Source organism: Hypanus sabinus, chromosome 2 (assembly GCF_030144855.1).
Source record: "Hypanus sabinus isolate sHypSab1 chromosome 2, sHypSab1.hap1, whole genome shotgun sequence".
Taxonomy (NCBI): Eukaryota; Metazoa; Chordata; class Chondrichthyes; order Myliobatiformes; family Dasyatidae; genus Hypanus; species Hypanus sabinus.
Window position 1 is genome coordinate 44,419,054 of NC_082707.1, and position 23,517 is coordinate 44,442,570.

Below are 23,517 nucleotides of genomic sequence, written 5' to 3' on the forward strand. Positions count from 1 at the left end.
TCATTTGTTTATGTGATGTGGATATTGAAGTTGTTGGTGATGTTGTCATTTATAATCCTTTCCTTACATCATAACTGATGAAGCAGTCAACCACAGAAGAATTTCTGGCGCTACATATACAAGCTGTGCCTATTCTATCTCTAAACATCTCAGTGAACAAGACCACATTTTAGTACACTCTGATCGATTCACCTTTACTGCTGACAGGGAATTACTTTTTTTTCCCCAATTTCAATATTCAGTTCATCACTCAAGCTCAGATGCCACATCTGCCAGGGTCTATTCAAATCTCAGAGGCATTGGTGACTAGTCTATTAAATCAGCTACTATTTTATATCCAAGCACTCATTCCCTGACACAAACACAAGAGATTCTGCAGATGCTGGAAATCTAGAGTAACACACACAAAATGCATGAGGAACCTAACAGGTCAGAGAGCATCAATGGAAATTAATAAACAATCCTCCCTTCCCTGCCCACCGATCACCTCCAGCTTATACTCCTTCCCTTCCACCCACCACCTTACTCTTGCTTCTTCTCCCTTCCTTTCCAGTCCTAATGCAGGGACTAAGCCCGAAATGTTGACTGTTCACTCCTCTCCATGGACCTGCTAATTTCCTCCAGCAATTTGTATGTTTCCCCAACACAATTTAAGATTTTAAAGATGCAGGTCCCACAAAACTCAACAAAGTTAAAGTCCAGCATCCAGCTCTCGAGAGACACACATTAACCATCCTGACTACTGTGTCAGTATTTAAATATTGACTGACATGTGAAACATCATGTATTTGTAGTCACCAAATCTTTACATTTGTTCAACAAATCAATATGATGAATACTTGACTACATTCAGATAATCAAGCTGCAAGCTAAAGTGGCTGAACACCAGCATTTCGTTTTTTTCTAAAAAAAAACAAGAACTGTATTGCAACGTAGAGGTAGTTAATGGCTGATAATTATTTATAAAGTCTGCTCTCATTCTTGTGAAATAATGTTCTTGCAAAGCAAAAAAAAAAGGCCAAACACAGTGGATACAGACGAGTTATTGAAGACCAACGCTGTTTGTAAATACTTCTAACAATGGAAGTTAGAATTACAGGAGAAGGGTACAAGCCAGTCTAAAGCCCAGACAGAATACAACATGAGACCATTTTGTCATACCAAGAGATCCAGTACTGTACACGCAAGAGTTACAATGAGTAGAGATATAGATACTCAATACATATTGAAAGGTAAGATTTTAAAATTGTTTTGGGCTTTTTAAGCTGTTTCTTAATATAAAAGTTTGTAAATAATGATGGTACTATTCCCAATAAGCGAAGGTGATGGAGTAATTTTCCTGCCAAGAAAGTCCGGTACCTAGCCTGCCACAAGAGGTGGGCCAAATTCACACATGCAAATTGTAATTGTCCATTGTTCACTGCATTTTTATCTGGAGAAATTATTTTGTTTTTTTTGGTGATGTGGCAGTAGTTTGTCCCATATGTCAGCATTTGGCCTGTAACATTTTAAACCTCTCCAATCCATGTACCTGTCCAAATAATATTTTAAGATTTATTATTGTAGATGCTTCAAACACATCCTCTGCAGCAGATTCCAATTATGTGCCACCCTTTGTTTAAAAAAAAATTGCCCCTCAAGTTCCTATTAAACCTTTCCCCTCTTAGTTTAAATCTATGCCTTCTAGTTCCTTATTCCCTAACCCTGGGAAAAGTACTGAGTGAATTCTCCCAACACATATCCCTCATGATTTTAGTTACCTCTATAAAATCACGTCTCTGTCTCCTATGCTCTAAGGAATAAAGTCCAAACCTGTCCAGCTTCTCTCTATAGTCCCTCAAGTCCTGGCAACATCTTTGTAAATCTTTCCTGCATTTTTCTGATTTAATAAACCTTTCCAATAGCAGAACAACCAAAACTGAACACAATACTCCAACTGCATCCTCACCAGCAACTTCACCATCACCTAACTTTTGACTTATGAAGGGCAGAATGCCAAGTCCTGCTTCACCACCCTATCTAACTGTGACTCTTCTTTTAGTGAGCAATATACTTATACTGCAACACACCCCAGAGTCCTGCCAATCACTGTGAAAGTCTGGCCTGGATTTGACTTTCCAAAATGCAACACTTGTCATTTATCCGAATTAAACTCCATTTACCATTCCTCAGCCCACTTACTCAGCTCAACAAAAGCTCTTTGTAATTTTTAATAACCTTCTTCATTGTCTACAATACCACTCATTTTAGGTATCATCTGTGAACCATGCCTTACATAATATCCAAACATAGTTTTGATCATAACTTATTATTTACTGTTTAAATAGTCTGTTTTCTGATCTATTTGTGCTTCCTGTCTTCTTCGCCTTGTCTTCAACTCATCGGTTGATAATATGTTATCAATGGGCACCCAATTATAAAAAAGTCTAATAATTCCTCACGTCATTAAATAGCCGCACAAAAACATGAACAAATTTTGAGAATATTTCCTCAAAAATAAAAGATTTTCATAGGTTCAAACCTTCTAAAGATTCTTGAACCTTTTGAGTTGGTTCCTTGTTAACTTACACATAGAACAATATCTCTCAGATCAAGGGTATTCTGAAAAATGATCTTGGTGCTGAAAATTTAGCAAAGAACAAGCCAAAATATGGAATATTGACAGATGATTATGGATATTAGTATTTAGATTTACCATTTCAGTTTTTTTAGGAGTGCCAATCTTGCTATGTTTAAACAATAGGACAGAACGCATCAAGATATAATATGCAACGTTGTTTCACTGCACTGGAAGCACGAATAGAGCTTGTCCCTCATGTTTGCATCATGATTCAGTATTCTGATATCTCTTTGTTGCATTCATGCTTTTGAGATGATTGGCATATGCACACATAGGCATATGTCAAAGGTTATGGGGAAAAGACAGGATAATAGATTTGAGGGGAAAATGAATTGGTCATTATCGAGTGGCAAAGCAGACTCAATGGAGCTGAATGGCCTAATTTTGTTCCTATATCTTATGGCTTAAGTATGTTGAAAATCTTACTTTCAGCAGCATTTCAAATAAGTAGCATTCATGAAAAAAAAAGCTTAAACACAATTTTTTCAAGGAAGAACACAACTAGTACAAAGAATACAAAGTCCACTTTTGTACAGTAATCATAGTGTTGCTAAATCCCAGTGATTAGGGTTGTGGCAGTTGGATGAAGAACCAAGTGGTTTAAATAGCTGCTGTTAAACCTGCCTAAATTCCTAAACATGCTCAATAGACTGAGAATCCTCATCCTGCATTTTCCTCATCTTAAATGAGTTAAATAAGTTAAATTACTTTAAATGTGATTCCAAAATAAGTTCTGAATTCCTGAGAATGCAGCCTCTCAGCACATAACCTTTGAAAATTGTGAACATTGCAGTGAGATTAGTTCTCTTCTAAATTCAGTAAGCATGGTCAGCTGCGCTCACACACTAGTCCTCCAAGCAAACAATCAACTGACGTGTGTTGCACCATTCCAGTGTGTACATCTTTGAAATCAAAACTGCAAACCACACGAGTGAAATTGCTAATACCCTATATGATTGAAGAAGGAATTCTCTTGCTTGTGTTCCAATGAGTCAACCTGAATGAGCCATGAAAGTAACAGATGAATATCATATATTTTCCTTTCCTTTGATAAAAACAATCCCCAGACTCAGTTTGCCTTGTCCATTTCTGCTGGCAGCTTCAGTTTGGTAGTTTGACATTTCCTCTGGGTCTTGTCAAAGCTGTAAGACACGAATCCTCTTTACACTGTCTAACAAAAGTTTTTGAAAGTGTTCACACACCAGCAGATTTCTAATAATGTCACTTGCTACAAAGTTTCAGAAGTCTATAAAATCATGAGGGATATAGATAAGATAGACAGTCATAGTCTTCTCCCCAGGGTCTGCAGGTTCAAAACTAGAAAGTACAGAATTAAGAGGCAAGAGGTTTAAAAGCGAGCTGGGAGGCAGCTTCTATACACAGAGGGTAGTGAGTTCTTGGAACGAGCTACTAGAGGAAGTGGAGGAGGAGTGTATAATTGCAAAGCTTAAGAGGCATTTGGACAGGTACACGGACAGGAGAAGTTTGGAGTATTATGAGCCAAAAGCAGGCAACGGTAGGATGCTGTGGTTGGTATAGATTGGCTGAGCGGAAACTCCAGTTTCCGTGCTGTATTCCACTATGACTGCTATTGCACCATTGAAAGAACAGATCATTCTTTCAGTGCCCTTCGAAGCCCACAAATACAAGAAAGGCAGATAGAAGGAACAGAGTCACAGAGCTACACAGCATGGTTACAGGCCCCTTGGCCCAAATGACTACATGCCAAACACAGTGCTCACCCAGCTTGTCCTAATTTCCTGCATTCAACCAAGGCCCACCCTTCCAAGTACCTATCATAGTGTTTCTTAAACGATGCTAAGGGGTCTGCCTCAGTCACATCACCTGGCAGCTTTCTCCATATACTTTGCGTGGAAAAAGTTGCCACACAAATCCCTTTTAAGTCTTTCCCCTCTCACCCAAAACATATGCTTTCTAGTTTTCACCCTAAACTTGTGTCCTCTACTTTTGCACTCCCCTACCCTGGGGAAAAGGCTGTAAATATCCACCTTACCTGTGCCTCCCATAACTTCAAACATTAATACAAGACTGCCCCTCCTTCTACAACATTCCAGGGAATAAAGCCCTGGCTTTGTGATCCTCTCCCTGTAACTCAGGCACTCTATCCAGACAAACAACTTTGCAATAAACTGTCTGCACTCTTTCCAGTTTAAAAACAAATACAGTATAGCCTGAATAACTGGACGGCCATAAGAAACAGGATAGGCCATTTGGGCAACTGAGTCCGCTCTGCCATTTGATCAGAGCTGAATTATTATCCCTCTCAACCCCATTTTGCTGCCTTCTCTTCGAAAGCTTTGACATCCTTCCTATTCAAGAACCTATCAACCTCTGTTTTAAAGTTAACCAGTTAATGGGTCCATAGGAACAAAAATGTCAAGCAATGAAAACTAACTGAACAAATGTACACAAGCTTACATGCAGAAACGACCTTTAAAGTAGAAAGAAATAGCAAGGTTGAAGGGAAAAGGATGTTTTTAATAGAAGGTGATTTCCCTTTCAAGGATCAATTGAGGAATGCTGGAAAGCCAGCCAGGCTGTTAAATCATAGCTAGTTATGGTTAAAATAACAGTTAAATGTGATGCAAAACCTTATTTGTTCACTTTGAACAATCTGGGTTGCAAACAGTTCTCAGGACTGGAACCCTCTCGTCAACTGGGAACTGCCTTTAATTTATTCCTGAAACTGAAATCTGTGTGAACTTGAGAACAAACAGACCATGGGACTAACACTCAAATGCAGAAGACATTGTGGAGAAAGAAAAGGATTACTGATATTTCCCTGCTTTCTCTTGCTAGCAGTGGTAAAAGTGGGGGCCTGCACTGGCATTGGGGGTGGGGGGGGGAGGGAGACTGGAAAATGCTGAAGAGGGGCAAGCTGTGGGCAGCTGAAGCTCTTGCAGAATGGGTTAATGACAAACCAGGATTTTCGTTACATTATTGAACTTTTGTGTATTTGATTCGTGATGTTATTTTTAAAACTGAATTGTATGTGGGTGAACAAATGCCATGGCAACGGGAGAGAAGTTTTTTCACTGTAAAATGCATGGTAAGAATTAATTTTGCAAAGATAGGGGCAGAGACTTCATTCTGTAGGGGTTTTGGATTTTATGGGATAGTTTCATACAGCTTCCAGTGTATGGAGAGAATTTCTTCAAGATCACAAGTAGAATCAGTGCAGAGAAAGGGTTTAAGTTCAGCTGGCAGGCGTGATTACAAAGCAGACTGACAGCAGGGACTACACTCCACCAGGACGTCCTGCTTTTTCCCAGCTGCACTATCGCAGGAGAGTCAGGCTCAGATACGTGCTGGAACTTCTATTTATTGTCATTTCCTGGAGCTGCCCTGCAGAGAGACTGCTATAAATCTGCAAGAATTCAAAAGGCAGGAGAAAGTAACAAGATTCAATGCCCCAGAAAGATAAAAGCATTTCCCTGTATCCATTAGTCTTGGTCGTGGTTGACACTAATGGATAATATACTACACCATTCAAGTGTTTACTGTAATCATGCACCCATTATCAAAAGATTCTTGAAAGTGCCAAACAAATTAAGAAAATTGTACAGATGCAACAGGATATCAAATTAATCATTGGTTCATTATTCAGGAAGAGTATATTAGCAAATCGTTTACTTCAGTAACTGTAGGTTGAAAGCTGATCTAACTGATGGTGAAGACAGAAATGACTTCTGCTGCCACATACCTCAATGTGAACTGATTCATATTGATGTTAAAAAAAGGAGCTCCTTTGGCTCGCTCAGGCTGATAGAAGTTTCCGTGGCATTCTTTCAAAGAAAGGAAAGAGAATCGATAGAGTGCCCTAATCATTCTCACAATGTTGTCTTTTGGAGCTTGCTCTGGCCAAACTGGCTGCTACATTTCCTGTGCTGCAATAATAACTTACTTCAAAATAACTTGTTTGCAGTTCAGTCCTTTCCTCAGTCTGGTGAGGAAATGTGCTGAGGAAAGGCAAATCTTTCTTTCACCTTGCAGAATATTGTGCAGACACTACTTCTGAAAACCAAGTTTCAGTTTGTACATTTTTATAAACTAAGCAATTTTCCAATGTACCCATGGGGAAATATTAATCAGAACAGTTTGCTGTGTACGCACCTTTTTCACCATATCCAACAGAGTAGATTCTAAATTAATCAAAAAGGCCCAACACCATCAAAAACACCTATAACTATGCAAAAGACATTTTACAATATCCTATTTCATCAACAATCTTGTGTAACTTAAAGCAACAGTGAATTGTACAATGAGCATACATAAAGAGAAAGAGCTTAAAAATTACTGGTGAGCTCTTCATTATATGTTCTATTGAGGAAGTGCATTAACGTCATCCTTTCTCCTAGCCAACTTGCTGTTTCCTTTTGCTTTAGTTTCAAATTCCCAGGCTCCTCATTTCACCAATACCTAGGATATTTTTTCCTGTCACGTCATTCAGCAGTTAATTTGAACCAGCCTGCCCACCATCAAGGACATATATGCAGAAGGTTGCCGGAAAAGGGCCAGTAACATCACGAAGGATCCCATCCACTCTGCTCATGGACTGTTGTTCCACTCCCAGATAGGAGGCTATATAGCATCCATGCCAGGGCCACCAGACTCAAAAAGTTACTTTCTCCAAGCAGTGAGGCTGATCAACACCTCCACCCATTAACCCGACCGTCCACAACTTTATCATTTCTTCTCAGTCACTATGTACAGACACTCCTATCTTTGTATATAAGCTATCTTATGTATTTATAATTATTGTGTGTTTTTATTATTATGTTCTCTTACCTTATTGTTCTTTTGCGTGCTGCGTTGGATCTGGAGTAACAATTATTTCATTCTCCTTTACACTTTTGTACTAGTAATACATTAAACAATCTTGAATCTTAATTTTCAGTACCGGCCAGTGCAACAGATTTGAAATTATAAGTCATTTTGTAAATGCAGAGTGCTACAGAACATTTGTTAATCTAACCTTTGCAGCGCAGGCTAGATAAACTGCATTATTAAGATTCACTTTTCATTTCTTTTCCAAGTGGGATTAATAAGCCTTAATTTGAACAAGACCTTGGGTTGCCACTCATCATCAGTCACACACTGTCACAACAACAAGAAAACAATATGGCCTGCGCATTTGAAATTAATGAACCAACCAAGTGCAGCAAAAAATGGAAACATATCCAATAATAATTTGCAACCTTCTTGTGGTGTGTGTCAGAAGTATAATTGGCATCCATGTCTTTTTTGTTTGACAACAGACTTAGCCTCATTAACTCCCTGCAGTAAACACAAAATCAGTTGTTTTCACACCCAAGGATCTCCCTAGGAGGAATTGTACTAGACAAACACAAAAGCTGAATTTAAATAATATTATTTCATCCTATCTATTTAACTGGAGTGGGATTTAGATTAATGAAATGATGCACGCCTTGATACATATTTCATCTATCCTCAAATGTGGTGAAATAGCAAAACACTGTCAATTGTATTTTTGTTGACAGTTGTACTCGTGACCAAAGCTGCATAAAATTGTAAAATGAGTCTCTGACGCTTAAGAGACAACAAGCTCCAGTGTGTGCTTCTGTGGGCAAGTGTGGAAGTGAATGCAAACACAAGAAGCCTCAAACAGGACATATACACAGCACAAGAACAAGCCTTTTAGTCAACAACATTGTGCTGAACCTATTCAATTAGTAATCAAATGGCAAACTAAATGACTGTGCTCTACCTACATATCCTTCCATTTTCCTCACATTCAGCGTAATTGAACCCTTTCTATTTTTGAGTTCTAACCAGAGGGACTGAGTTACACCCCACTGTATCTCTTCCATTTTGTGCACATCCGCTCTTACCCCATCCTCCCACCACACTTCCTCACCTACCACCCCACCAGCCTCCGCATCCAGCACATAATTCTCCGAAACTTCTGCCACCTCCAACTAGATCCCACCACCAAACATATCTTTCCCTCCCCCCCCCCCCCACTTCTGCAGGGATCACTCCCTATGTGACTCCCTGGTCCATTCATCCTCCCTACTGATCTCCCTCTTAACACTTACCCTTGCAAACAGAACAAGTGCTTCATCTGCCCCTACACCTCCTCCCTCACTACCATTCAGGGCCCCAAACAGTCCTTCCAGCTGAGGCAACATTTCACCTGTGAATCTGTTGGGGTCATATATTGTGTTCAGTGCTTTCAGTATGGCCTCTTGTATATTGGTGAGACCCAATGTAGATTGGGAGACCGCTTCACCAAGCATCTACACTCCGTCTGCCAGAACAAGTGGGATCTCCCAGTGGCCACCCATTTTAATTCCACTTTCCATTCCCATACACGGCTTCCACCACTGTTGGGATAAGGCCACACTTAAGTAGGAGGAACAACACCTTGTATTCCATTTAGGTAGCCTCCAACCTGATGGCATGAACATCGATTTCTCAGTAATGCCTCCACCCGCCCCCTTCACCATTTCCCATCCCCTCATCCATCTCTCATGTTATCTCCTTTGCCTGCCCATCACCTCCCTCTGGTGCTCCCCCCCCCACTTCTTCTTCCTTCCATGGCCTTCTGTCCTTTTCACCAATTAACTTCCTAACTCTTTGCTTCATCTCTCCCTCTCCAAGTTTCACCTATCACCTGGCATTCTCTCTCCCCTTCCCCACCTCCCACCTTTCAAATCTACTCCTCAGCTTTCGTCTCCAGTCCTGCCGAAGGGTTTTGGCCCAAAATGTTGTCTGTACTTTTTTCCATAGGTGTTGTCTTTTGCACGTTGGTTGTTTGTCCGTCCTGTTGGGTGTGATCTTTCATTGATTACATTATGTTTCTTGGACTTACTGAGTATGCCTGTAAGAAAATAAATCTCAGGGTTGTACATAGTAACGTATACAGGTGCCTATAAAAAGTATTCACCCCCCCCCCACTTGGAAATGTTCATGTTTTATTGTTTTACAGCTTTGAATCACAGTGGATTTAATTTGGCTTCCTTGACACTGATCAACAGAAAAGACTCTTTTGTGTCAAAGTGAAAACAAGTTTCTACAAATTGGTCTAAATTTATTATGTTATTAAAAACAAAATAACTGATTGCTTAAGTATTCATCCTCTTTAAGTCAGTTTTTAGTAGATGCAACTTCGTCAGCGATTACAGCCTTGAGTCTGTGTGGATCGGTCTCTATCAGCTTTGCACATCTGTTAACTGCAATTTTTCCCTATTCTTCTTTACAAAACGGCTCAAGCTCTGTCAGATTGCATGGGGGTCGTGAGTGAACAGCACTTTTCAAGTCCAGCCACAAATTCTCAATTGGATTGAGGTCTGGACCCTGACTTGGTCACTCTGGACAATAACTTTGTTTTTTTTTTATGCCATTCCTGTGTAGCTTTGGCTTTATGCTTAGAGTCACTATCTCGTTGGAAAACAAATCTTCTCCCAAGTCACAGTTCTCTTGCAGACTGTTGTCAGTTTTCCTCCAGGATTTCCCTGTATTTTGCTGCATTCATTTTATCCTCTACCTTCACAAGCCTTCCAGGGCCTGCTGCAGTGAAGCAACCCACAGCATGATGCAGCCACCACCATGCTTCATGGTAGGGATGGTGTGCTAAGTCTTATGGTCAAAAAACTCCATTTTGGTGTTATGTATTCAGACAACAATAAATATATGAGTTCGCAAGGGTTTTTATAACAAACAACACTTTTATTAAACACTGAAAACAAACCCCCCAAAAGTAAACAAACACTAACGAAACCAGAAACAAGCTGCGGTGCGGCAGCTTAAATAGTTCTTAAAGCGATGCAGCTCAAACAGTTCTTTAAAGTAGTATTGCCAAAAGTTCGAAATGCTCACAGTCCATTTAAAAGGAGAGACTTTATAAGATGATTTAAATTCTCTTTCACGTCGTTTTGCTTCGATCCCCGGTGTCGAACTTTCCCACGAAGAATTTACGAAACGGCTTAAAGGCACTGACCTTTCCTTTATCACACTGTCCTCAATCTTCTGCTATCCCACAGAGATTAACACGAGAACAGTCAACGAATTCCTTTCAAATAAGGATTAAATAAGGTTGAACCCGTTTCACCGTCAAAATAGATTATCCTCGATCTTTAACTCCCGAACTCCAATCTTCATTCTCCAATGATTTCTCAAACTAGCAGTATTGTAAAGAACCTGCTGGCAATGACCTTTTAAACTTTAGGTATTAGATAAAACTTCATCTTTCAACTGCGTCATCACATTAAATCACGCAGTGGCATGAAGTCAACATGGCAAATCCAGCCACGAACTGCCCCTCCTCACAGGTTGGGGGCTTCCTTTTATAACCTGTAAAAAAAACCTGTCACATGATCCCTACTGGCAGGAAAATGACGTCACTCCACCATCACAAGACCATTACCTCAAGTCCAGTATAGCTTCAACCCCAGTCACGTGACAAGGGTACCACTGTCATGTGTCACGAGTACGTAACATTGGTTTCATCAGACTATAGCACCTTCTTCCAGCTGACTTCAGAGTCTCCCACATGCCCTCTGGCAAACTCTAACCGAGTGTTCACATGAGTGTTTTTCAACAGTGGATTCCTCTTCGCCACTGTCCCATAAGTCTGTGACTTGTGAAGCATCTGGGCAAAAGTTGTTGTATGTGCAGTCTGTTTCATCTCAGCCACTGAAGCTTGCAACTCCTCCAGAGCTGCCATAGGTCTAACAGGGATTGGGCATGCTAGAGGCAGGAAACATGTTCCCAATGTTGGGGGAGGCCACAGTTTAAGCATAAGGGGTAGGCCATTTAGAACAGAGTTGAGGAAAAACATTTTCACCCAGACAGTTGTGGATCTGTGGAATGATCTGCCTCAGAAGGCAGTGGAGGCCAATTCTCTGGATGCTTTCAAGAAAGAGTTAGATAGAGCACTTAAAGATGGAAGAGTCAAGGGATATGGGGAGAAGGCAGGAATGGGGTACTGATTGTGGAAGATCAGCCATGATCACAGTGAATGGCGGTGCTGGTTCGAAGGGCCGAAGGGCCTGCTCCTGCTCCTATTGTCTATAATGGTGGCCTCCCTCACTAGTCCCATCTTTTGTCTTCATGGTGTAGTTTTTGCCAGGATACTGACTCACCAGCAGTTGGACCTTCCAGATACAGGTGTATTTTTACTACAATCAGTCAAAACACCTGGGCTGCACACAGGTGATTTACCTAATTATGTGACTTCCAAAACCAACTGACTGCACCACTGGTGATTTGGCTATGTCATATCAAAAAGGGTGAATACTTACTTTGTGTCATATTTGTAATTAATTTAGATCAATTTTCTAGAGATCTGTTTTCACTTTGACACAAAAGAGTTTTCCTGTTGATCAGGGTAAAAAAAAGCCAAATTAAATCCACTGTGATCCAACGTTGTAAAACAATAATACGTGAAAACTTCCAAGAGGGAAGGGGTGAATACTTTTTAATGGCACTGCATGGAGTTTGATAATAAGTTCACTTTGAACTGAGAGCCACCTTCAAGGTCAGCTTCTGGCTGGCACCAAGAAAAGGCAAATGGATAGATGACAGTTGAGAATAAACACGACATACAAATTACCAATGCAAAATCATCGCAGCATTAAACATTTTAGATCAAGGGGCACATACCTACTGCCTGAGGAGCAATGATCTGGACAAACCCCGCTGAGAAGGTTATGAGAACAACAGGATATGTAACCCAGGCCAAGTACTGAAGTAAGACATTGTGGTCGAGGCCACCGTACATCCATTTCTGAGCTGTGGAAACAAATATTACAACCAACATTACAATGAAGTTCAAGAAGTACTTGGTAAAGGAATCTTTAATCCTGTTCACTTGATCTTTACCATGGTATGATATGATCATCTTCAAAAATAATTTGTGGATTTTCAATAAAACTTACATATTAATTTTCTTATTTTTATCATTAAGTTTAATGTGCTTAAAGAAGCCTCTGTGATCATTTGTCAGTTGTTGCTTTTGTGGTAGCCTTATTTACACCGTATTAACAATCTCATCATTCTCAATGTCAATGTAAATCTACATCAGAGTCATGCCAACAAAAAGGTCCTTTCACTGAATCCAAGGCCTAATTTTTAACTGAAGGAAGGTCAGTACAGGGCTAATAGGCTCAGCTTGTTTGTTGACAGATTTATTAAAGTTGGGTGGGATTTACAATTCAGACCTGAAGGTAAATAGCTTCCAAAGAACACATCACTAAGGAAAAATATTTTGACATTGACATTGTCACAATGTACCGAATACACAAGTCTACCTTACCAGTGTAAACTTGCATTGAATAAGCAACAGCTCACAATTCTGCAAATGCTCTACCAACAAATCCTGATACTTATTCACCCTTATCAATTTTAAATTTGCTGGTGCAGTCTGGAAAAAATACGACTCCTAGTTACAGAGTCATACAGCATAGGCCATTCAGCCCACCACATGGTGACAGGTAGGCATCCATATTAATCCCATTTTCCAGCACTTGATCTACAGCCCTCCATGCCTTGGTGATTCTAGTGAATCGAGAGTGTCATCAACAATTCTGTTTTCACCAGTCTGTCAAGCAGTGTATTCTAGATATTCACCACTTTGAGTAGAAAACTTCCCTCCAGATCTCCAATCCTCTACCCTACATCTACAGTGGTGCTAGAAAGTTTGTGAACCCTGTAGAATTTTCTCTATTTTTGGATAAATATGACCTAAAATGTGACCAAATCTTCATGCATGTCCTAAAACTAGATAAAGAGAACCCAATTAAATAAATAACACAAAAACATTATACTTGTTCATTTATTTATTGAGAAAAATGATCAATATTACATTTATTTGTTGGGAAAAGTATGTGAATCTCCAAGGTAATGCCTTCCACAAAAGCTATTTGGAGCCAGGTGTTCCAATCAATGAGAAGAAATTGGAGGTGTGGGTTGCAGAGGTGCCCTGCCCTATATATAAAAAAAGACACCCCTAGTCAGGTTATTGACAAAGCCTGCTCTTCTCAAGAAAGATCTCTATATGTGCATCACACCTTGATCAAAACAACTTTCAGGGGACCATACTGGAAGAATTGTAGAGATGTATGAAGTTGGAAAAGGCTACAAAAAATTTCTAAAGACCCGAGTGTTCATCAGTCCACAGCAAGAGAAATTGACTACAAATGGAGGAAACAAATGGCTACTCTTCCTAGGAGTGGACAGCTGCAAATATTACACAAAGAACACAACATGCAATGCTGAAGGAGGTGCACTGGCAGGATTCCCTCTTAATCGCACACCATCCCAGCTTGAAGATACTCCTTCAGAGTTCTTCCTTCAGAACTCTCCACTCAAAAATATTGTGGAAGCACCTCCTTCAGGAGGACTTCAACAAGTTAAGAAGTCGACATCACCACCTTCTCAATATCTTTTCTTCGAGATTCCAGATGATTAAATGAATTTAAATTCCATAGCCACCGTGGGTCTTTGGATTACTGGTCCAAGCCGCTGAACATCTGGAAGATTAATCACTGTTCTACCAGCAATTACTTTGTACAACAGAGCAAAGCTCTAGGAGGGAACAAAGCAACAATGGCCATGTTAGAGTGTACTCCATTGACAGAAAAAATGTCTTCATTAAACTACAAGTAAGCTAAATAATGCAACTAACTGCATGTACAGTACTGTTGTTAAAATATACAACAGTCCTTAAAGTATATTTTCATGAAACTTGAAAGACAGAATGCACCAATGCAAATAAAATTTATGGTTACTCACTAGTTATAAAAATAGTGACATATAGAAAAAAATATTTTACTTGAAAGTGGACCCGATCAAAAAATGTTAAACCAAAGCAATCAAAACAGAAAATATCTGCAACACAAATATAATAGCTGGATGAACTTTCTCTTAAGTACCATCTATCACTTTCAAATATTCAGAAACTCAAAATGCTGCTTATGTGGCATCACACCTTTCATACTTGCCTCATTAAAAAAAAGTATGGCCAAAACAAGCTTGATGTCTGCTCCTATTTGTATTTATTTTAAAATCCAATCTAAACACGGAAACTGGAAATTTGAAAGGAAATGGACGCAGTGGGAAATCTTCATCAGAACAGACAGCATCTGACATAAGAGAAGAGTTAGGATGGAAAAATTGTTCATTTTCTGTTTATAACCACTATTAAAATACTGATACAATGCACCTAATCTGATGACCTGTTCAACCACAGATGAGAAAGATTCTTTCACAGCTCTATGTACAAAAGTTAAGGTAGTAAGTACCCAGTGGAAGCAGAAGGTAGTTTGTATTTCAGGTTCATAGTTCAGTACTGGGAGATGTATTGAAATATAATCCATTTACTCTCTTCCTCAGATACATTGTTTTCCCCTATTTTAATCATCCTTATTAAGCCCTAAGCTTTATTTCATATTCTTCTATTGAGGTGATTGAGAATCAGGGCCTACTCCACAAATGGAAAACTTGCTTATCACTCAATTAAGATTAGGTTCACAAAGCTTTCAGAATCATGCATGAAATTTCACTGGTGACTTATTTTTCTAAGATTGATTTTTACAAAAAAAAAATCAAGCATCTGCACTTCTTGAAAGTTAACAATGCTTATGTTACTGTTTGAAGGGGATGTGACAACGTGCCCACTTGTCAATCTGCTCTAAACGGAAAACAGTGCTGTGAATGAATCTTTTTCTTCACCGGTTGGGCAGGTCATCGGATTAAGTGCACTGCACCAGCAGTTTAATACATCAACATAATGAGAAAATGAGAGAAATAGAGTGATGTAAGAATGTCACTTTGTAGTTTTAACTCCCTTACCACAGGCACTGCCATACCTGATGAATATTTTCAGCTTCACCCATTTTCAAACTTCCAATGATTTTCTTTTGAACAGTCACAGCATCATGTTGTGAAATTAAATCCACAGGCGTAATTTGTTTTAAACTCTTTCAAATTTGTTTCAGGTTTATCCACATGCCAGGATGTATGGGGATGTCAAGAGAAGGATAGCACCTCTGGTGAAGGAGCTTGTCGTGATCATTCCGGGGCAGCTCACTCATCTTGGGTTGCCAGCAGACTCTCAGCTCTCACCTATGGCTCCAAGTAGCTGTTTCCATGCGACAGTGGCCACACTCTGTTACACTGCTTCAACAGGCGGGTTAAACCAGGTGACAGTAGCCAGTGGGCCCCGTACCCCAGTGAAATCATAATGGAAAGTATTCTCAAAATATGGAGCCCAGTGCGGAGAAATAGCACAACTTTAATATGCACAACAAGAAATGGTACTAGGAATACTGGGGTATTAAATAACATTAACATTGGGTCGTGACAGCAAAGTTTCCAAAGTTGGACTGAGTCAACTAAGAAACAAAAATAATGTGATCATCTTGCACACGTTGGGGAGTTCGATCATGTTGACAATATTGATGAAAAGATGCAAGAATTGAAGTTTGTTCTACATCAAACCTGTCAGTGAGTTTGGGGAAAGCTGGTGAGAGAAGAGCAATATTTTTTCAGAAAAATAATCCATTGGAAGAGAAAATATTTCTTAAGAAATGACAGATTTACACTAATTTAGCTGATGTTCAGGAAATCTAATCTGACAAGCAATGACAAGTGAAACATAGTGTTATTAATCTGTAATGGTTGAGGCCATGCAGTCCACAAATAATTAAAATGATTTATAAAATGCATGTTTTGTAATAACTTTCCCTTCTAATTATCTTAACACATCTGAAGGATGAGAAATACAAGTATGAAGACATTTCTATGCAGCTTATACCTCCACAGCTTATTCCACAAACTCCTGAATTCAAATTTAGCCCAGATCAATTTAAAACGAAAGTAATTTCTCATTCTCACTTAATATCAACAAGCTGTTTAATGAGGTGACAAATAACATCTTCCCTCTATCTCTTGCAACTGGAAACTAATTTTAGTCTAGAATACAATAAAATGCTGCTTGTCAAATTATGAAGCTGCTAAGTTCCCACCAATAATTGTAAATTTCCACTACAGTGAGTTAACTGTTTCAAAATCAGCCATTGGGAGCAGCTGTTGAATATCTGTTTAAACCGCCTTTTGGAGTGAATCAAAGAATGATAGAACTGTAAAGCACAGAAATGACCTCTTTTTGCTATGATATCTATCTACGCTAATCGCATATGCCTTCAGTAGCCCCATATCCCTCTATTCCCTTCCAATACACAGTGCCCTGAAAAAGTATTCGGCCCCCACAAATATTTTCACACTTTACTGACTCATTTTAAAAAATTTAAATATATATTGAAGTATGATTTATTGAGTTAATCTGCAAAACATTGTGCATTATGGCAAATCAAAAGAAAAATTTCAAAACCTATCAGCAATTAACTAAAAATTAAAAACCAAAATTGCGAGTCTGAAAATGCAGTCATTCCCTCTGTAATTACCATGTTAACTTTCTGCAGGTGCAATACTGTGCGCTGTATACAATACCCTACCAACTCACCCAACCTGTTGATGCAGGAAGTTGGAGGATCACCTGCTTTCAACGAATTCATAAGATAAGTATACCCTCTATCTGTAAGGTCCAACAGTATGGTAAATTTTCACCAGATGAAAGCAAAATGAAGACAAAAGATGGTTCAAGAGAAGTTAGGGAAGTGTTATAGAGAAGCACAGAACTGGGGAAGAGTATGAGACCATCTCAAAGGCACTGAACATACCTCCGAACTCAGTGAAGCCCATCATGGAACCATAGCCACACTGCCTATGCTCTAAACTTAATTGCCAGAGAAGAATGACACTTGTCACCACTCTGAGTGAGCTGCAGGAATCAGTTGCTGTAACTGGAGGTGAAGTTCATGGCTCCACAATCCCTAAGGCTTTGCCCAAAAAGTATATTTATGGAAGAGTCGCAAGGAAGAAGCCCTAGCTAAAAAAAACATATCCATCCCTGTAAAGACTTTACAGAATATCACTTAGAAGATACTATAAAGATGTGGAAGAAGATCTTGTAGTCGGATGGGACTATAGTGGAACTTCTTGGCCTCAACACTAAACAGTATATGTGGTATAAATCTAATACTGTGCATCAGCCAGGTAACACCATCCGGACTGTAAAGTACGGTGGAGGTAGCATTTTGCTATGGCATGTTTTTCAGCAGCGGGATTGGAAATCTGGTCAGGATTGATGGGAAGATGAACACTGCTAAATACAGACAGATATCCTGGATAAAAACCTACTAGCCTCTGCCAGAAAGCTAAAACTGGGAAGGAAATACATCTTTCAGCAGGACGATGACCCAAAGCACACTGCCAGAACAACCATGAAATAGCTTCAAATGAAGAAAACAGATGTTCTTGAGTGGCTCAGTCAGAGTCCTGACAACCTGACTGAACATCTCTGGAAAGACCTCAAGATTGTTGTCCATTGCCACTCCCCAACTAACTAGGTACAGCCTGAGCAATTTTGCAAGGAGGATTGGACAAATCTTGCTCCATCATGTTATGCAAAGCTATTAGAGACTTATACAAAGGACTACTGGCTGCAAGAGGTGGTTCAGCTAAGCACTGGGCAAAGGGGAACAAACACTTTTGAACTGCTGGCATTTCAGTTTTTTGAATTTTTAGTTTTTCCATGCTTTACAATTTTCCCTGTTATTTGGGCTCTACTGTGAAAAAGAAGTTCTCAGTTAAATTGATCAAAATCCCTGGTTGTAATACTTATGAGAACAAAGTGTTGGAGGCTGAATACTTTATCAAGGCACTGTAAGTATCTGTCCAAATTCCCCTTCAATGTTGGAATTCTAGCTGTCTCCACTACTTCTTACCTCACTGTAAAAAAATTATCCCTGTAGTCTCCTTTAATTTTCTCCCCTCTTACATCTAAACCCCTAAGGACCCTGCCATTATATGCGCTCCAGAATTTGACTTATTAAAATACATTATCTTGTACTTGTTTAGATTAATTTCCATCTGATTCATGAGCCTGGTCACTGTATCATTAAATAACCTTTGTTTGAAAAAAAGTTGCCCAATTTTTATTTCATATAGAACATTACAGCACAGTGCAGGCCCTCTGGTCCACAATGTTGTGTCAACATTTTCATCTACTCTAAGATCAATCTAATCCCCAGTTTCCTACCACCCATGTGCCTTTCTAAGAGTTTTTTAAAAAATGCCTGTAATGTATCAACTTCTACCAGCACCCCCGGCAAAGCGTTCCACATACCCACCACTCTGTCTAAAAGAGCTTACTTCTGACATCCTCCCCATATACTGTCCTCCAATCACCTTAAAATTATCCCCCATCATATTAGCCATTTCCACCATGGGAAAAAGTTTCTGGCTATCCACTCGATCTACGCCTCTTATCAATCGAACACCTCTCACCTTATCAATACTTATCCTCCTTCACTCCAAAAAGAAAAGCCTGAGCTGGCTCAATCTATCTTCATAAGACATGCTCTCTAGTCCAGGATATACCTCCGGTGCACCCTCTCAAAGCTTCCCCATCCTTCCAACAGAACTAAATGCAATATTCCCCGTGTGGCCTCACTAGAGTTTTAAGGAGACGCAACATTACCTTGGAGCTCCTGAAATCTATCCCCCAGCTAACGAAGGCCTACGTGCCATGTGTCTTCTTAACAAACCTATCTACTTAAGAGGCAACTTTGAGTGATCTATGAGCATAGACTTCAAGATCCCTCCGTTCCTGTGTGGTACGAAGAAGCCTGTCATTCAAATAGCTGTATTTTGCCTTCAAATTTGACCTTCCAGAATTAATCGCTTCACACTATCCTGATGAACTCGAACAGCCACTTCTCCACTCAGTTCTGCACCCTGTAATGTCCTGCAGCAATCTACAATAACCCTTCATGCCATCCACAACTCCACTAGCCTTCATGTCATCTGCAAACTTATTAACCAGCCTTTCCACTTTCTCATGCAAGTCTCTTATACAAAAAAAATCACACAGAACCCTCCCAGAACTCATCCCTGTGAACACCACTAGTCACCAACCTCCAGACAAAATACGCTCCATCTGCTACCACCCTCCGCCTTCCACAGGCCTAATCAGACTGTGCTTCTCCAAAGGTTCACAAATCCTGAAACCAAGGATCTTCTCCAATACTTTGTGCACTCACTGGTCTATAATTCGTACTCCCTTTCTTCAACAAAGGAATAACATTTACCACCCTCCAGTCATCTGGTACAACTCTTGTGACCAGTGACGATGCAAAAGTACAGTAATCTCTTCCTTCGCTTCCTATAGTAAACTGGTGTTAATCCCATCTAGCCCCGGTGACTTGTATATCTTAACATTTTTCAAAAGTTAAAGCACAACCCTATTTTTTAATATTGACATGTTCTAGTAAATCAGCCTGTTTCATCCCATACTCACAAAATGTAAAGTCGTTCTCACTGGTAAATACTGGTAAAGTATTCATTAAGCACCTCCCCTACCTCAAGGCACATTTTCTCTACTACCCCTGATATTAGTCTTACCCTCACTCTGGCTACCTTCCTGTTCTTTGCATACATACAGAACGCCTTAGGGTTTTCCTTAATCCTACTTGTCAAGGCCTTCTCATACCCACTTGTAGCTCTCCTGGGTCCATTTTTCAGCTTCTTCCTGCCTACCTTGTAACTCTGTAGAGCTCTGTCTGATCCTTGCTGTCTAAACCTTCTTTCTTCCTCTCAAACTGATGTCCCACATCTCTTGTCAACCATGGCTCCTTCATCCTACCATACTTTCCCAGCTTCAAAGTGGACAAACCTACCAAGAAGTGCCTGCAAGTGCTCCCTAAACAAACTTCACATTTCTGTTATACTTTTCCCTGAGTAATCTATTCCCAATTTATGCTCCCCAGTTCTTGCCTAATAACACCATAATTCCTCATCCCCATTAAACACGTTCTTATATCATTTACTCCTATCCATGTCCAAGACTGTAGATGCTATCTCCGACCTGCTCACCCACTGAGAGATCTGACACCTGATCTGGTTCATACCTAGCACCTGCTCCAGTATGGTCCCTCCTCTAGTCGGCCTGTCTATATATTGAGTCAGGAATCCCTCCTGGACACACCTAACAAATTCTGTCCCCATCTAAACCTTGTATGCAACTTCACTAATTGAACCACCTACATTCTCAATGTCAGTTATATATATGGAATTCTGATAAAGAAGAAGAGAGAGATGTATAACATGCATAGGCAACAGGGAGGAAATAAGATGCTTGAGGAGTATAAAAAGTGTAAGAAAATACTTAAAAAAGAAATCAGGAAAGCTAAAAGAAGACATGAGCTTTTTTTTGGCAGTAAGGGTGAAGGATAATCCTAAGAGCTTCTACAGGTATGTTAAGAGCAAAAGGATAGTAAGGGATACAATTGGTCCTCTTGAAGATCATAGTGGTTGGCTTTGTATGGACCCAAAAGAAATGGGAGAGATATTAAATGGTTTTTTTTTGCATCTGTATTTACTAAGGAAACTGGAATGGAGTCTATGGAAACAAGGTAAACAAGTAGGGAGGTCATGGAACTTATACAGATTAAAGAGGAGGAGGTGCTTGCTGTCTTGAGGCAAATCAGAGTAGATAAATCCCCCGGACCTGACAGGGTATTCCCTCGGACCTTGAAGGAGACTAGTGTTGAAATTGCAGGGGCCCTGGCAGAAATATTTAAAATGTCGATATCCACGGGTCAGGTGCCAGAGGATTGGAGGATAGCTCATGTAGTTCCATTGTTTAAAAAAGGCTCAAAAAGTAAGCTGGGAAATTATAGGCCAGTAAGATTGACATCGTTAGTAGGTAAATTATTGGAAGGAATACCAAGAGACAGGATCTACAAGTATTTGGATAGACAGGGACTTATTAGAAAAAGTCAGCATGGCTTTGTGCATGGTAGGTCATGTTTAACCAATCTATTAGAGTTTTTCGAGGAAGTTACCAGGAAAGTGGATGAAGGGAAGGCAGTGGATGTTGTCTACATGGACTTCAGTAAGGCCTTTGACAAGGTCCCACTTGGGAGGTTAGTTAGGAAGATTCAGTCACTAGGTATACATGGAGAGGTAGTAAATTAGATTAGACATTGGTTCAATGGAAGAAGCCAGAGAGTGGTAGTAGAGGATTGCTAGTCTGAGTGGAGGCCTGTGACTAGTGGTGTGCCACAGGGATCAGTGCTGGGTCTATTGTTATTTGTCATCTATATCAATGATCTGGATGATAATGTGGCAAATTGGATCAGCAAATTTGCTGAGGATACAAAGATTGGAGGTGTAGTGGACAGTGAGGAAGATTTTCAAAGCTTGCAGAGGGATTTGGACCAGTTCGAGGAATGGGCTGAAAAATGGCAGATGGAGTTTAATGCAGACAGGTGTGAGGTATTGCACTTTGGAAAGTCAAACCAAGGTAGAACATACAAGGTAAATGGTAGGACACTGAGGAGTGTAGTAGAACAGAGGGATCTAGGAATACAGATAAATAATTCCCTAAAAGTGGCGTCACAGTAGAGAGGGTAGTAAAGAGAGCTTTTGGTACATTGGCCTTTATAAATCAAAATATTGAGTATAAGAGTTGGAATGTAATGGTGAGGTTGTATAAGACACTGGTGAGACCGAATTTGGTGTGCAGTTTTGGTCACCTAATTACAGGAAGGATATTAATAAGATTGAAAGAGTGCAGAGAAGGTTTACAAGGATGGTACCGGGACCTGAGAAACTGAGTTACAGAGAAAGGTTGAATAGGTCAAGACTATTCCCTGGAGCGTGGGACAATGAGGGGTGATTTGATAGAGGTGTATAAAATTATGATGGGTATAGATAGACTGAATGCAAGCAGGCTTTTTCCACTGAGGTTAAGGGAGAAAAAAACCAGAGGTCATGGGTTAAGGGTGAAGGGGGAAAAGGGAACATTAGGGTGGGCTTCTTCACGCAGAGAGTGGTGGGAGTGTGGAATGAGCTGCCAGATGAAGTGGTGAATGCGGGCTCACTTTTGACATTTAAGAAAATCTTGGACAGGTACATGGATGAGAGGTGTTTGGAGGGATATGGCCCAGGTGCAGGTCAGTGAGACTAGGCAGAAAATGGTTTGGCACAGCCAAGAAGGGCCAAAAGGTCTGTTTCTGTGCTGTAATGTTCTATGGTTCTATATGACAAATAATATAGGCCCTAGCACCACATATTACAGACTTCCTGTTTGAGGACCACCAATCTACCTAGGCCCTCTCCTTCCTGTGACCAAGCAAATTTGGGTTCAGTTTGCCAATACACCTTGGATCCCTTGTTCTTTAACTTAATGTTCCAGCTACCACCTGCTATCTTATCAAAAGTTTTCTGAAGTCCATGCCAACCACATTCCCCCTGCTGCCTTCAACCATTTTCCCAATTACCCCTTCAGAAAACTCAGTCAGATTTGAGAACAATGTTCTCTCCTGCACAAGAAGAGCACATGTTCTGAAACTTCACCCATGAAAACAGAGAAGCAAACATCTCTCCATCAGAGCCTCAGCAATCTCCTCCCTTGCACCCTGGGATACATCTGTCAGTCCCTGAGGAGGTTTCTATCCAAATGTATTCTGGTATTTCTAACCCTTCCTTCTTCCTGATAAAAGCAATGCTCCAGAATATCAGAGTGCTAATCCCATTATTCTCCTGCTACCATGTTCTTCTCCCTGGTGAATACTGAGGAGAAGTATTCATTCAGGATCTCACTCATATCCCATAGCATCACACAGGGGTTAACCCTATAGTGCCTGGAGACATCCCCTTTTCCTTAACTACTTTCTGACTTCTAATATTTACTTATAAAAGGTTTTATGATTTTCATTATTTCTACTTGCCAAGGCCATTTCATATCCCCTTTTTTACCTCCTGATTGCTTTCTCATGTTCTCT

General features: G+C 40.0%; 1 protein-coding gene across 2 annotated transcripts in view; it reads right to left on the bottom strand.

The window, feature by feature from the left end:
* Nucleotides 1-23,517, bottom strand: part of LOC132378331 (chloride channel protein 2-like) — a 506,358-nt gene that overhangs the window by 259,437 nt on the left and 223,404 nt on the right. For both annotated transcript variants that reach the window (XM_059945154.1, XM_059945148.1), the window contains exon 4: nucleotides 12,269-12,397. In XM_059945154.1, the coding sequence (XP_059801137.1) occupies nucleotides 12,269-12,397 (129 nt within the window). The remainder of the gene's footprint in view (nucleotides 1-12,268; nucleotides 12,398-23,517) is intronic.